At 42.7% G+C, this 13594-nt stretch overlaps 1 protein-coding gene across 1 annotated transcript; it reads left to right on the top strand.

Moving 5' to 3' along the window:
• Window positions 1-3013, top strand: LOC110678926 (importin-11-like). The gene is made up of 6 exons (XM_021852575.1): window positions 1-105; window positions 174-387; window positions 447-684; window positions 752-1084; window positions 1144-1318; window positions 1387-3013. Exons 2-6 carry the CDS (start codon window positions 249-251, stop codon window positions 1423-1425), a joined length of 924 nt encoding a protein of 307 aa, XP_021708267.1. The 5' UTR covers window positions 1-105; window positions 174-248; the 3' UTR covers window positions 1426-3013.
• The last annotated feature ends 10581 nt before the right edge of the window (window positions 3014-13594 follow it).

Raw genomic sequence — 13594 nt, 5'->3', positions numbered from 1 at the left:
TGCGCAAAAATTGGTCGACAAAAAACCGTATCGATCAGATAAAATTGATAATACAAAACCTTCTTATTGTCTTCTGGTAACTCAGTTCATATAATCTCAACCTTGGTAATTATCGACACATTAAAACGTCATATTGATTGTTAACAGAAATTAATTCAATTATTCTTTTACAGCTGCAGATCATAAAAGCATTATATGAAATTCCTTCACCGGAACCGATAGTTGCATTTATTTATCAAATCATTGAGATGAGTACAAATATCAATGAACCGTCGCACGTGTATTTGTTGGACGAAGGCTTAGAGTTGTGGCTAATCGTCGTGCAATACAGCAGAACGATGAACCATGACCTGCTGAAACTCTGTGATAATTTGCTTCCCTTAATCGGTAGGTTAATCGTAACTAATATTGACAGTTTCCGAATAATAAAACGCGTTTTATTTCAGAGCAATCATCCAATAATCTGCGAACATGTCTCGCTATAACCCAGACATACATCTTCTTGTGTCCCGACGTATTTCTACCACAGTATGGAAAGGATATCATAAAAACCTGCCACTACCTTTTGACTGATCTGCGTACGGAAGGCGTGATAGTAATCTACCGATTGTTCCTTACCGTTCTGCGAATTGCACCAAAGTATTCTATTGAACTGCTAAGGCCCTACCTGGTTGAAGTATTCAAGTGCGTTACTTTTATTATTTTATTGATGTATGGTAGTTTTCTAATCTGTTTTATTTTTGTACCATAGGAAATACTACGAGCACGAAGGATTCATCCAAATCAACCAAATCTACCTGCAGATGATTGCGAGGATTTTGATACTCGACCAGGTCACTTTCAGCATGATTCTTAGCGAAATGGGAATCCCTGATGCTATGGATAAGATCGTAACGTCTTGGTTGGTGGACATGCCTGCGGTGGCAAGAAACAACGAGAAAAAGCTTTTGGCCTTAGCTCTAACGAGTTTAATGACGGTATCAAGTGATATTATTTTTGAGAACTTCAGTACCATTATGGCAAATATTAGCGCAACGCTCAACGACATCACCAACGAAGATGAGCAGAGTGGTGCTAAAGTAGAGTAAGTTGTTTAGAAATTCCTTCACCCTATCAGACTGATTATTGATGCTCCTTTTACAGTTCCCTCATTCTTACTGACGATAACGAGGCAGAAATAGGAATGATGATGTTCGGCTATGGGTTTATTGACACTGAAAATATGCAGAACGAAACTCCTCATTACGATCGATGTCGAGCTGTCTGTTTGCAAGATCCTACGCATGTTATTGTATTAAAGGATTATTTACAAAATCAGGTAAAATTGTTAAATTACGCTAAACTTGTTCACTGTTAGTATATCTTTACTTTTTTCGTCTTTTGTAGCTAATAACTCTGAAAGGAACGATTGGAGGATCGGAGTAGGCTTTGCTCGCGAGTGGACGTGTTTCCGTATTGTGACAGCACATTTTTTCCGGAAGATTTTGTTTTGTGATTTACGAACTATTTGTTTGATCGGAACATCTTTTTAGTGCGATTCCGGCAGATTGACTTTTGGTGTCAAAAAGCACTGTGCATTAATAAGATTGAAGAAAAAGTGCGAAGTGATGATTGTCGGAGAAGTATGTGTTGATGGCTCTAGAACGGCGTACTGCTTTATAAATTAGCTTCCCGTGGTGATAAGTACAGCCCAATTAGTTCCACACGGCGTTATCTTCCAGGAGCATTTGGTGAGTTTGTTCCTTTTTGAACGGGATTACATACGTGGTTAAGAACGGAAAGTTTCCGGATTCGGATTCCGGTATTATTTATCGATTTTATAGGATTTCGTGTATGCTTTAATAACTGTCGGTAGTTACGTAGTTACGAAGCTGGTTTTGCGCTGAAATTAGATTTTTTTTTATTCGAAGTACAGTATATTGTTGAATTAACGCGTTTAGGCCTGCCGCATGGCGTTAAATTTGTCAGGGTTTTTTTTGTTGGGTCGTTTGCGGATTGATTGTTACTTACGTGAAAATGACTTTCATTCAACACCGGCATTTTTTTTTTTTTCGTCCCAATACGATGACCCTGGAGGGATCGATTCTGCTTTTTACTATTTTCTGAGCAGAAAACCACTACAAGAACTAAAATCAACTAAACTGTAATTTATAAAATTCGTTTCCCTCTTTGAATGCCGGCATTCAAATGACTAAATAATTACCACTTAACCACAAATGCTCTGGGTCCATCGCCAGCTTTTCAGGCGAATCCTGACGTGACCTAATACCCCTCCCAACCCCTACCTCCGTAGCACTTATGAGGGCGTCGCTGAGTCGGTGGCCTCTCATTAAGTAAGTGCTGCATCAACATTTCCTTCCCCTATCCCAAGTTACGGTAAAGATGGGCGTGGCCAGGAGTATCAGTACTCATGCTTTTAGTAATATTGTTCAAGATTGGGCCAAGGTTAACTCCCCAGCCTTGTTCCTGAAAGCAGTCTGGATGAGATTATTAAATGACACATGAATATTGTTAGTATCCAATCTACGAAGTATACCGTAACTACGCTAACGCTAACGCTAACGCTAACTCTGAAAGGAACGATTGGAGATGAACGATACCAAACACTGCTCTCACGAATAGATATTCAAATACTGAAGGAGCTCAGCGATTTCGTTTCGCTAGGGGTGCAGCTTCCATTACAAGAAGACTTACATTAACGTTGTGCTTGGCTGCAGTCATCATGGCCTTTTAATCAACTATTTTAACGTTTCCCAAATTGATGTTCTCATTTATCAAACTTTTATTTATATCCTGTCCATCCATCCTGAAATATTGGCAATGATGATACAAACGTAAATACGCTTCCTTAAGTTGTTAGTCAGTAGATATAGAAAGATTCACAAACTATCAAACAGCTGTCTACTATTGGATGATATGTAAACGGTAACGGTCTTATTTGAATGATATTGTTGATCATGAACGTTCGAAACTGTCGAGACATTTTAAAAATATATGTTTTTTTTTTGAAACAGTTGATTCTTTTTTTCTGCCGAGAATATACAGTCCCTACGAGTTACGCTCTATAACTCACTTAGCCAAATGGAATACTGAAGTGCATTGAAACACGGAATGAATTTTACCCACATCAAATTAAGAAAACAAAATTAAATGAAAGGTGACAAAGATTATTAGTTTAATGTGCCTCCACAAGCCTTTTACTCGTAACGTAACAGATGGCCAAAGATTACGGGTCAAACAAATTTCCATTTTTTTTGACAACAAACCTGCAGGGGAAGGGGGTTTTGAAAAAAAAAACTGCCATTTGGACATGACCTTGAAAAATCCGGACAACTCCAAGACCTAATTTGCTGTTGACTTTTTCCGAATGCATCCAATTTCGTCGATTTTTCATAAAATTATAAGCATTTGAATTAAGGTAAAATTTTGCCTGACTCAATATTTTTAAAGTTTCTTTATTAGTACCATTCCAAACATTACATTCATTTCTTATATCTACGTGTTCTGTGTTAGACAAAACTATCATCCTAATTTGGTAAAAAAATTAAGATTTTATTGACATTTTGTTAACAACATCTTCTTCTTCTTCTTGGCATTAACGTCCCCACTGGGACAGAGCCGGCTACTCAGCTTAATGTTCTTATGAGCACTTCCACAGTTATTAACTGAGAGCTTTTTATGCCTAAGTTACCATTTTCGCATACGTATATCGTGTGGCAGGTACGATGATACTCTATGCCCAGGGAAGTCAAGGAAATTTCCATTACGAAAAGATCCTGGACCGACCGGGAATCGAACCCAGACACCTTCAGCATGGCTTTGCTTTGTAGCCGCGGATTCTAACCACTCGGCTAAGGAAGGCCCCTTGTTAACAACATATTACATTTTATTTGTCGTAGCAGTTTAGATTTTTTACAGGTAAGTTAATTTCACCTGCTTATAAGAGAAAAAAAGTAAGAGGTTGTTTCCGAGATACAACCGCCAAGTTGACGTTGGATAACGTTAGCTTCATCTATTTCCTGGCTTAAGACCGGCACAAACTTATGGAAGATTTCTACTGATAAAAATCCAATCAATTTTCATATTATTTGTTGCATGTCAATTCTGACCTATTGTGGACATTGTGTGTTAGCACAAAAAATCTGTGGTGTAAGTTTGGTTCGGTTAACACTTCAACACCGATAGACTCGGTCGATGGAAGAATAAGCATGAGCGGTAACTCTTGCTTCCCAAACAAATATTTCGGTCGAACGTTAGGTCCACGCATGATCCACTAAGATTGATTGCTTTAGTAGTTTCCGAATCCAGTTTGAGGTTGAGGTACTTCTCCATGAAGTTCGCGAGCTCCATGTTCTCCTCTTTGCTCAAATCGATGTTAAAGTTCCTTTTGATACTGGAAGAAGTTCAGCACCATGACGAACTTTTTCTGCTTCGTAGTGGTATCCGGGCAAATCTGCGATTCCAGAGCTCGGCCGTCATGGTCCTGCAGGAAGCGAATGGCCTATCTGATCGGTTTGTTTAAGATTACCAACCTGTGCGCGATCCACGCCAAGCGTGTCAGCATCATACCGAAGGACATCCAGCTGACTCGTCGTATCAGTGGAGAACGCGCTTAAATTGAATTGCAGCACAATTTCAAACAAAACGGGTCATTCGAAGTAAAAGAGTTACAACCAGAGACACTTCATCTATAACTATTAATTGATTAATTAATTTATTTATTTATCAATTATAATTTTGGTTGATTAGTTTTTTAGTTAGCTGTTGCTGATTAGTTTTAGCTCTTTGTTTGACAAATTAATACTCTGATCGCTCTAGCATGCATTTGCATGTAAGTAGCGACGACGACAACGGAATTATTCAAAGTAAGTAAAGTTTGTAAGGATGCTTAAAATATATCCCCGAGCCCGATTTCATCTTCTAAACTGGTACCAATTAGCTCATACGGTTACTTACTTATTTGGCTTTACATCAATTATCTTGATAAAGCCTCGCCAACAATATTTCGCCAATTCCCTCGGTTCATGGCCGCTTCTCTCCATCCTCGACTGTGACCCACGCTCTCCAGGTCCTGGTGTACCTGGTCAATCCACCTAGCTCGCTGCGCCCCACGCCTTCTTGTTCCGACCGGATTCGTGGCGAACACCATCTTTACAGGGTTTTTGTCCGGCATTCTTGCAACATGCCCTGCCCAGCGTATCTTTCCAGCTTTAGCTACCTTCACGATACTGGGTTCGCCGTAGAGTTGAGCGAGCTCGTGGTTCATCCTTCGCCGCCACACGCCGCCGAAGATCGTCCTTAGCACTCGGCGTTCGAAAACCCCAAGAGCTTGCAAGTCCTCCTCGAGCATAGTCCACGCCTCATGCCCATAGAGGACTACCGGTCTTATGAGCGTTTTGTACATCGTGCATTTGGTGCGGGGGTGAATCTTTCTTGACCGCAGTTTCTTCTGGAGCCCATAGTAGGCACGACTCCCGCTGATGATGCGCCTTCGTATTTCCCGACTAACATTGTTGTCAGCCGTCAACAAGGATCCGAGGTAGACGAACTCGTCCACCACCTCGAAGGTATCCCCGTCTATCGTAACACTGCTTCCTAGGCGGGTCCTGTCGCGCTCAGTTCCGCCAACCAGCATGTACTTTGTTTTCGACGCATTCACCATTAGCCCGACTCTTGTTGCTTCGCGTTTCAGGCGGGTGAACAAATCTGCCACCGTTTCAAATTTTCTCCCAATAATATCCATGTCGTCCGCGAAGCAAACAAATTGTCCGGATCTCGTGAAAATCGTGCCTCGACTGTTAAGTCCGGCTCTCCGCATGACACCTTCAAGCGCAATATTGAATAACAGGCACGAAAGTCCGTCGCCCTGTCGTAGTCCCCGCCGAGACTCGAACGAACTGGAGTGTTCGCCCGAGATCTTCACGCAGTTTTGCACACCGTCCATCGTTGCTCTGATCAATCTTGTGAGCTTCCCGGGAAAGCTGTTCTCGTCCATGATTTTCCATAGCTCTATGCGGTCGATACTATCGTATGCCGCCTTGAAATCGATGAACAAATGGTGCGTAGGGACCTGGTACTCACGGCATTTCTGGAGGATTTGCCGCACGGAAAAGATCTGGTCCGTTGTCGAGCGGCCGTCGATGAAACCTGCTTGATAACTTCCCACGAACTCGTTTGCTATAGGTGATAGACGACGGAAGAGAATCTGGGATAGCACTTTATAGGCGGCGTTTAGGATGGTGATTGCACGATAATTTTCACACTCCAGTTTGTCGCCCTTTTTTTAGATAGGGCATATAACGCCTTGCTTCCACTCCTCCGGTAGCTGTTCCGTTTCCCAGATTCTGACTATCAGCCGATGCAGACAAGCGGCCAACCTGTCCGGGCCCATCTTGATGAGTTCGGCTCCGATACCATCCTTGCCAGCGGCTTTGTTGTTCTTGAGCTGTTGAATGGCATCCTTAACTTCCCCCATCGTGGGAGCTGGTTGATTTCCGCTGTCCGCTGTGCTGACGTAGCCATCGCCTTCGCTGTCCTGACCTTCTGTGCCTGTGTTCTCTGCGCCATTCAGGTGTTCATCGTAGTGCTGCTTCCACCTTTCGATCACCTCGCGTCCGTCCGTCAAGATGCTCCCATCCTTATCCCGGCACATCTCAGCTCGCGGCACGAAGCCTTTGCGGGATGTGTTGAGCTTCTGATAGAACTTCCGCGTTTCTTGAGAACGGTACAGCAACTCCATCTCTTGGCATTCCACCTCTTCCAGGCGGCGCTTTTTGTCCCGGAATAGGCGGGTTTGCTGTTTCCGCTTCAGTCTGTATCGTTCCACGTTTTGCCGCGTACCATGCTGCAGCATTGCAGCCCGCGCTGCATTCTTCTCCTCTAAAACCTCCTGGCACTCCTAGTCGAACCAATCGTTTCTTGAGCTCCATTCCACATATCCGACAACGCTTTCGGCAGCGTCGTTAATGGCTGCTTTGACTGTCCTCCAGCAGTCCTCAAGAGGGGCCCTATCGAGCTCGCCCTCATCCGGCAACGCTGCCTCAAGATGCTGCGCGTACGCATTGGCGACATCCGGTTGTTTCAGCCGCTCGAGATTGTACCGGGGCGGGTGTCGGTACCGTACATTGTTGATGACGGATAGTTTTGGGCGCAGTTTCACCATCACCAGGTAGTGGTCGGAGTCAATGTTGGCGCCACGATAGGTTCTGACGTCGGTTATGTCGGAGAAGTGCCGTCCATCGATCAAAACGTGGTCGATTTGCGATTCTGTCTGCTGGGGTGATCTCCAGGTGTACCGATACGGGAGGCTGTGCTGGAAATAGGTGCTACGAATGGCCATGTTCTTGGAGGCGGCAAAATCTATCAGTCGTAGGCCGTTCTCGTTCGTCAGCCGGTGGGCGCTGAATTTTCCAATCGTCGGTCTGAACTCCTCCTCCTGGCCAACCTGAGCATTCAAATCTCCTATGATGATCTTGACGTCGTGGCTTGGGCAGCGGTCGTACTCGCGTTCGAGCTGCGCGTAAAATGCGTGCTTGTCATCATCAGTGCTTCCGGAGTGTGGGCTATGCACGTTGATTATGCTGAAGTTAAAGAATCGGCCTTTGATTCTTAACTTGCACATTCGTTCATTGATCGGCCACCACCCGATCACGCGCCTTTGCATATCACCCATCACTATAAAAGCTGTTCCCAGCTCGCGTGTGTTGCCGCAGCTCTGGTAGATGGTATGATTACCTCTAAACGTTCGCACCAGTGCTCCTGTCCAGCACACCTCCTGCAGCGCTACGATGTCGAAACCGCGGGTCTTCAGTGCATCGGAGAGTATGCGAGTACTTCCAATGAAGTTGAGAGATTTGCAGTTCCACGTACCGAGTTTCCAATCGCTAGTCCATTTTCGTCGCTGTGGTCTTTGCCGATTGTTCCGGTCCGTATTCTCTCGTTGACGTTCCTGTGCTGATGTGTTTTTACGGCTGGCTTGCAGGGCCTGACACCAACCCCCTAGATTTCCGGAGGACCATTCCCCCTAAATGTTCGGAGGGCCATAGTGCGCAGTTTAGCTTAGAGTCCTTCTCTGGCACTCGGACGATGATCAGCCGCCCCTGACATGGGGAACAGACGCTGTTGTGAGCCGCTCCTAACGTGGAGTACAGACGCTCCAGGTTTGCAAAAGCAAACCCCCCCTTCCCTGTCAGCATACGACCAAAGTTCCCACCGGGGGTTGGTTACCCGATCTTCCCCAAGGTTACTCGTACCCCGGCCAGTACCACGAGGAGGTAGGGATAGGAGTTGCTGGGCAAGAGGCTAAGGACCGCACAAAGGGGTCTATTTTATTCCTGCAGGTACGCGAGGTACCAATGGTACGCCATGCCCAGCCATTTACCGCGCATAGCTCATACGGTTGAAATAATTAAATTTCTGTTATACATCAGGTTTTTCCTTAAGAAATTGCCTACAACTAGGCGTTATATCACAATTCCTGATATTAACTATTCATTATTTCTTTACATATTGCATTATTAAGCATTTTGCAAGCATATTCGAATTCAGGGAGCTCATATTCATTATGTAGAGTCGTTTTTAAAAATAACAATAATCGCATTGACAAGTGATCAATTTCACCCCTAAATGGGATTCCCCGATTTTCTATTTAAGGGATGATTTTTAGCACTAAAACCACATTTGATATAAAATTTTGGCACATGAGCCAAAGAGGCTTACCGTCGTACTTGTATTCAGTTGTTTGGCATTTTCAACATGATTGAAAACAAACAAGAAAAACCATGAAAAATGATCAATTATCACTAAATTACGGCACATGTAAACTCCAAAACGTCAAAACCTTATAACAGCAAGAAAAATGTGCTTTTCTATTAAAAATAAGACATGCCTCGATATTTACCAATTGTTCAATAGTTTAGTCATGATAATCAATAGTTTTCATTATTTGAGTAGATTCGTAGAAAGATTTGCAATCGATTGGTGCAAGAATCTTGAAAATTTATGCGGGCGTTAGTAAGTTATTAACAGTCAAAATCTAACCACTTTTCGTGACGCGAGCGATTTTTCGTTTTTCGAAATTGTACCCCAGTATGTTGCCGTAAGACGTTATCCAACGTCAAAAAACACGCTTTCAATCAACTAACCTAATTTAACCTATATATACATATAACGCATTAATTGTGGCAATAGAAGATTGCAACGATTTTTGTCTAAAATTATAAATTATTTTATTTGACATATGTTTCAATGTTTCAACATTGGATATTCTCTCTATCCTTCGGTTCAGAAAGGGGTATGGGCGCGTTCTGCCAACTCGGTCGAGGCAGATTTCTTGTGTAAACAAGTTTCAACATGGACGTTCTAAATTGCCAGAATGAAGTGTTGTGCTTGTGGTGAGCACTTGAAGATGGGATGGAAGGTCATTACTTCACGTTCACGCTTTACTTTTACTCCTGTAGAAAATTCAATACAATACAATACAATACATCATATTGTGTGTGCCTTGTTATTGTGCCGTTGGCTTTAACGTCGTGGATTGTAATTGCAATATTATGTGTAGTATTGCCAAAATATTGTTTTCAGCACAGTTAAAGTTATCCTACTTGATCATTCTCGCGATACCGTTCAAATTTCTTTTGATATTTGCTATAAAAAATCCGTAATTTCAATTAAACAACTTGTATACAAAGCCAGTGCTCCAGTTTCAATATGGATGGAAACACTCTCAAAGACAGTCTATCGAAGTGCAAACAATGCTCACAACCCATCGCCCGTTCAAACTGCATTGGCTGTGAGGGTTTTTGCAACGAAATTTTTCACGCTTTTTGTGCGAAACCGAATACCGAAAAGTTGATACGTTATCAAAAATCTCGCAACTTGTGCTGGATGTGCAACTCATGCAGCGATTTGATGTCCAACCAACGAATCAACCGTAATACGCTGTTGAACCGAGTTTATTCTGAAGCGAAATCCCCAAAACCTGAAGAAATTACTCGCATTGATGATGAAATTGCGGAATTGAAAAAGCAGATAGAATCAATTCATCATTCGCTCGCAAATGCCACTGTCATTCCCTCTCGCAACGAAACGAAGAATATGGATTCATCGATCGTAAATCTCCCTGCTGCTGTGTCGTCGTTGAAAGGTCTACCTGAAACCCAACTAGGCACAAGAGCTGCAGACCATCTGATCAGTACACTCAAAAAAATCCAAACGTCATTGCTACGTGAAAAATCACGTAGATCATTCCAAATTCATTTTACCTTCACTTCACCTGACTAAGATAAAGATCACTAAACCATTCATAACCACCAAATAGTGACTCGGTAATGTTTACTGAGGTTACCTATCGCGCTTACGTGGAATTCACGTAGGTGCCTGAGTTCATTTTGACATTTGCATAGTGTACGTACATTCGCTGTTGAGCTCAAATCCTAAGATGGCGCCCGCTTGATTCAGAAGCTGCTGCTGCTTTAAACAATGTGTAAGATTGATTTCAAGGTAAATATGCTTTGAATACAGAAGAATCCCTGCATTACTTCATATTTTATTCGTGATGTTGATTTATAACTTCTATCAATTATAGCACGCGAAGGCTTCAACATGGCAGACCAAACTCACAAAATTGGGAAAACAGGATTCAAAATGCTCTGACAATAAAAATATCACAATCTTTTAAGTTTGTTTACATTGGGAATTAGTTTTCTTCCAAAGCCTATTAGAAATAAGATTGGTCTTTATTACAGTTAAATTTAATGCAAAACCATCTAGGTCCTATTGAAACGCTTCGTAAAGGCTACCGGAAAATCCACGTAGCTCTTACGTTTAGCGGCGGTGGAATGGACGAACTTCAAAAGTTCATGCGTTCATTCTGGGTTACCTAGGATTAACGTAAGAGCTACGTGGAAAGTGCGATGGAAAAAAATCACGTATGTTTTCACGTAACAATGACGTTTGGATTATTTTGAGTGTACAATTGTGGAAGAGAGGTTTTGGCTTTTTCTATGGCGGCATCCACAAATTACGTAACGCTATAGGGGGAGGGGGGGAGTAGGCTCAAGCGTTACGGCTCATACAAAAATTTAAAAAATTTCATACAAAAAGCGTTACGGAAGGGGGGGGGAGGGGGTCAAAAATGTCCAATTTTAGTGTTACGTAATAAATGGACGCCGCCTATCTAGAATCAAAAATCTAGAATCAAAAAAAAAAAATTTTCAAATTGGCCTCCAATGCTTTAGGCACCGATGAGGGTTCATTCAAATATTACGTAACGCAAAATTTACCAATTTTGGACCCCCTCCCTCCCCCACGTAACAGCTTTTGTATGGAAAATTTTAAATTTGTATATGGACCGTAACACTAGTAAAGACCCCCTCCCTCCCCCTGTTGCGTTACGTAATATTTGAACAATCCCTGATATAGTTGTTAAGAAGTTAGTTTCAACATGGAAGGACTCAATCTCAATGCCTTTTATATCTTTCAAATAGAGATGGTCGGGTTTCACATTTTTCAAACCCGAACCCGACCCGTACCCGACTTATTTTATTCCTTCAAACCCGGACCCGACCCGAACCCGAGACAAAAATTAAAAAGGAAACCCGGACCCGACCCGAACCCGAAAAATTTCAGCTGTTCAAACCCGAACCCGACCCGAAACCCTAAAATATTTTCTAAGGAAAACCCGAATAGAACCCGAGTTTGAAAAGATGATAAATTCATCGTTTCTGATACATAGAGATGCTTTTGGGTTGTTACTTTGTGAACAATTCTCACCAAACCCGACCCAAACCCGACCCAAACCCGACTTTTTTCAAGCCCGAACCCGACCCGTACCCGATATTTTTTTAGCGTTCAAACCCGACCCGTACCCGAACCCGAAAAAATAAAAACTTTCAAACCTGAACCCGGGTACGGGTCATACGAAATAACAAATTGGTAGTGAAACACATTGCGTTTGTTCAAACAACATAGACGTCACTTCGTTACAGTGGTTCCCAATAATTGTTGCGAAATTCTCTGAATTGCAATCCGCTAGGCCAAGTATTTGGAGGAAGTGCCATTCGTTTAAGGCGAATAACGATTCCGATTTTGAAAGTAGAGATGGTCGGGTCTCGGGTTTTCAAACCCGAAACCCGACCCGTACCCGAACCCGACGGGTTCGGGTTTGAAAGTTTTTATTTTTTCGGGTTCGGGTACGGGTCGGGTTTGAACGCTAAAAAAATATCTGGTACGGGTCGCGTTCGGGCTTGAAAAAAAGGCGGTTTTGGGTCGGGTTTGGTGAGAATTGTTCACAAAGTAACAACCCAAAAGCATCTCTATGTATCAGAAACGATGAATTTATCATCTTTTCAAACTCGGGTTCTATTTGGGTTTTCCTTAGAAAATATTTTAGGGTTTCGGGTCGGGTTCGGGTTTGAACAGCAGAAATTTTTCGGGTTCGGGTCGGGTCCGGGTTTCCTTTTTAATTTTTGTCTCGGGTTCGGGTCGGGTCCGGGTTTGAAGGAATAAAATAAGTCGGGTACGGGTCGGGTTCGGGTTTGAAAAATGTGAAACCCGACCATCTCTAGTAGGAACATGTTTCGTTTGTTGCAACGACTAATGGAGGCGAGCCTTGTGCTGATTGGTGGGTGGTAAATTAGGCAACGGTATATAAAGGAACGAGTTTGTTTGTAGAGTTCAGTAAGGGACGAATGACCTTCGGGTTAAAGTCCCTCTCAAACAACAACAACAATGTAGAGTTCAGTTTTGATTCAGCCATCAGTGAATAAACATCGGTTAAGTTAAAGTGAAAAGTTCTCGTTTCTCTTGGACCACCGAAATAAAAACATTCTTTTTGATGGCTTTTGAGTTGTTTGAAAATATTCACCGAGTCGAGCTATCGTCAGCTGTTGTTCCCGCTGGCATTATCTTCAGCGGAAGGAGTTGCCCATCCGTCAAGTGTCCGTGATCGGACACCAAGAACTTCTCACATGCAATAAAGCTGGATTGTCCTACATTGAAACATTGAGATTTTTGCTCTTTCGGTTAAATTGCATGTGGCTCATAATCAGTTTTAGGGATTGTTATCGTGGGAATCCACAGAGCGATTTTTGTATGACTTCAGTGTAGGCCAATACTGCAATTCTCGCATAATCTGAGATAACGCCCTAAAAGCCATTGGTAACCACCTGTGTAGCTCGTTGTTTCTGAGTAAATGAATGAATAAGCATCCAAACCAACACCACTGGCAGGTAGAGAATGATCCTTGCTTCACCATAGAGTTGTTAAATAACGTGTAAATCCATTCCAATACTCAGAAATAACGAGCTACACACATGGTTACCAATGGCTTTTAGGGCGAGATCATAAGTTATGCGAGAATTAAGCATGTTACAATCACTAGCATCTCTTCTCTCCCTATCCTTGTTTTCATATTTGCATCATTAACCCGCCACTACAACGAGCAACAATTCATCGGAGAAGAAGAACATCCCTTATCATAGCAGCGTAATGGCCGATGAAACGCGGATACGGGAACGACCGTCGGATCAACGAAGGATCGCAGCAACTTCCAGCTAAATAGGACAAGTATCGATATAATAGTCTAATTTGGTTC

The sequence above is a fragment of the Aedes aegypti genome, chromosome 3 (assembly GCF_002204515.2).
Source record: "Aedes aegypti strain LVP_AGWG chromosome 3, AaegL5.0 Primary Assembly, whole genome shotgun sequence".
NCBI lineage: Eukaryota > Metazoa > Arthropoda > Insecta > Diptera > Culicidae > Aedes > Aedes aegypti.
Note: the sequence above shows the minus strand (reverse complement) of the source record. Positions and strands in the feature narration are given on the sequence as shown.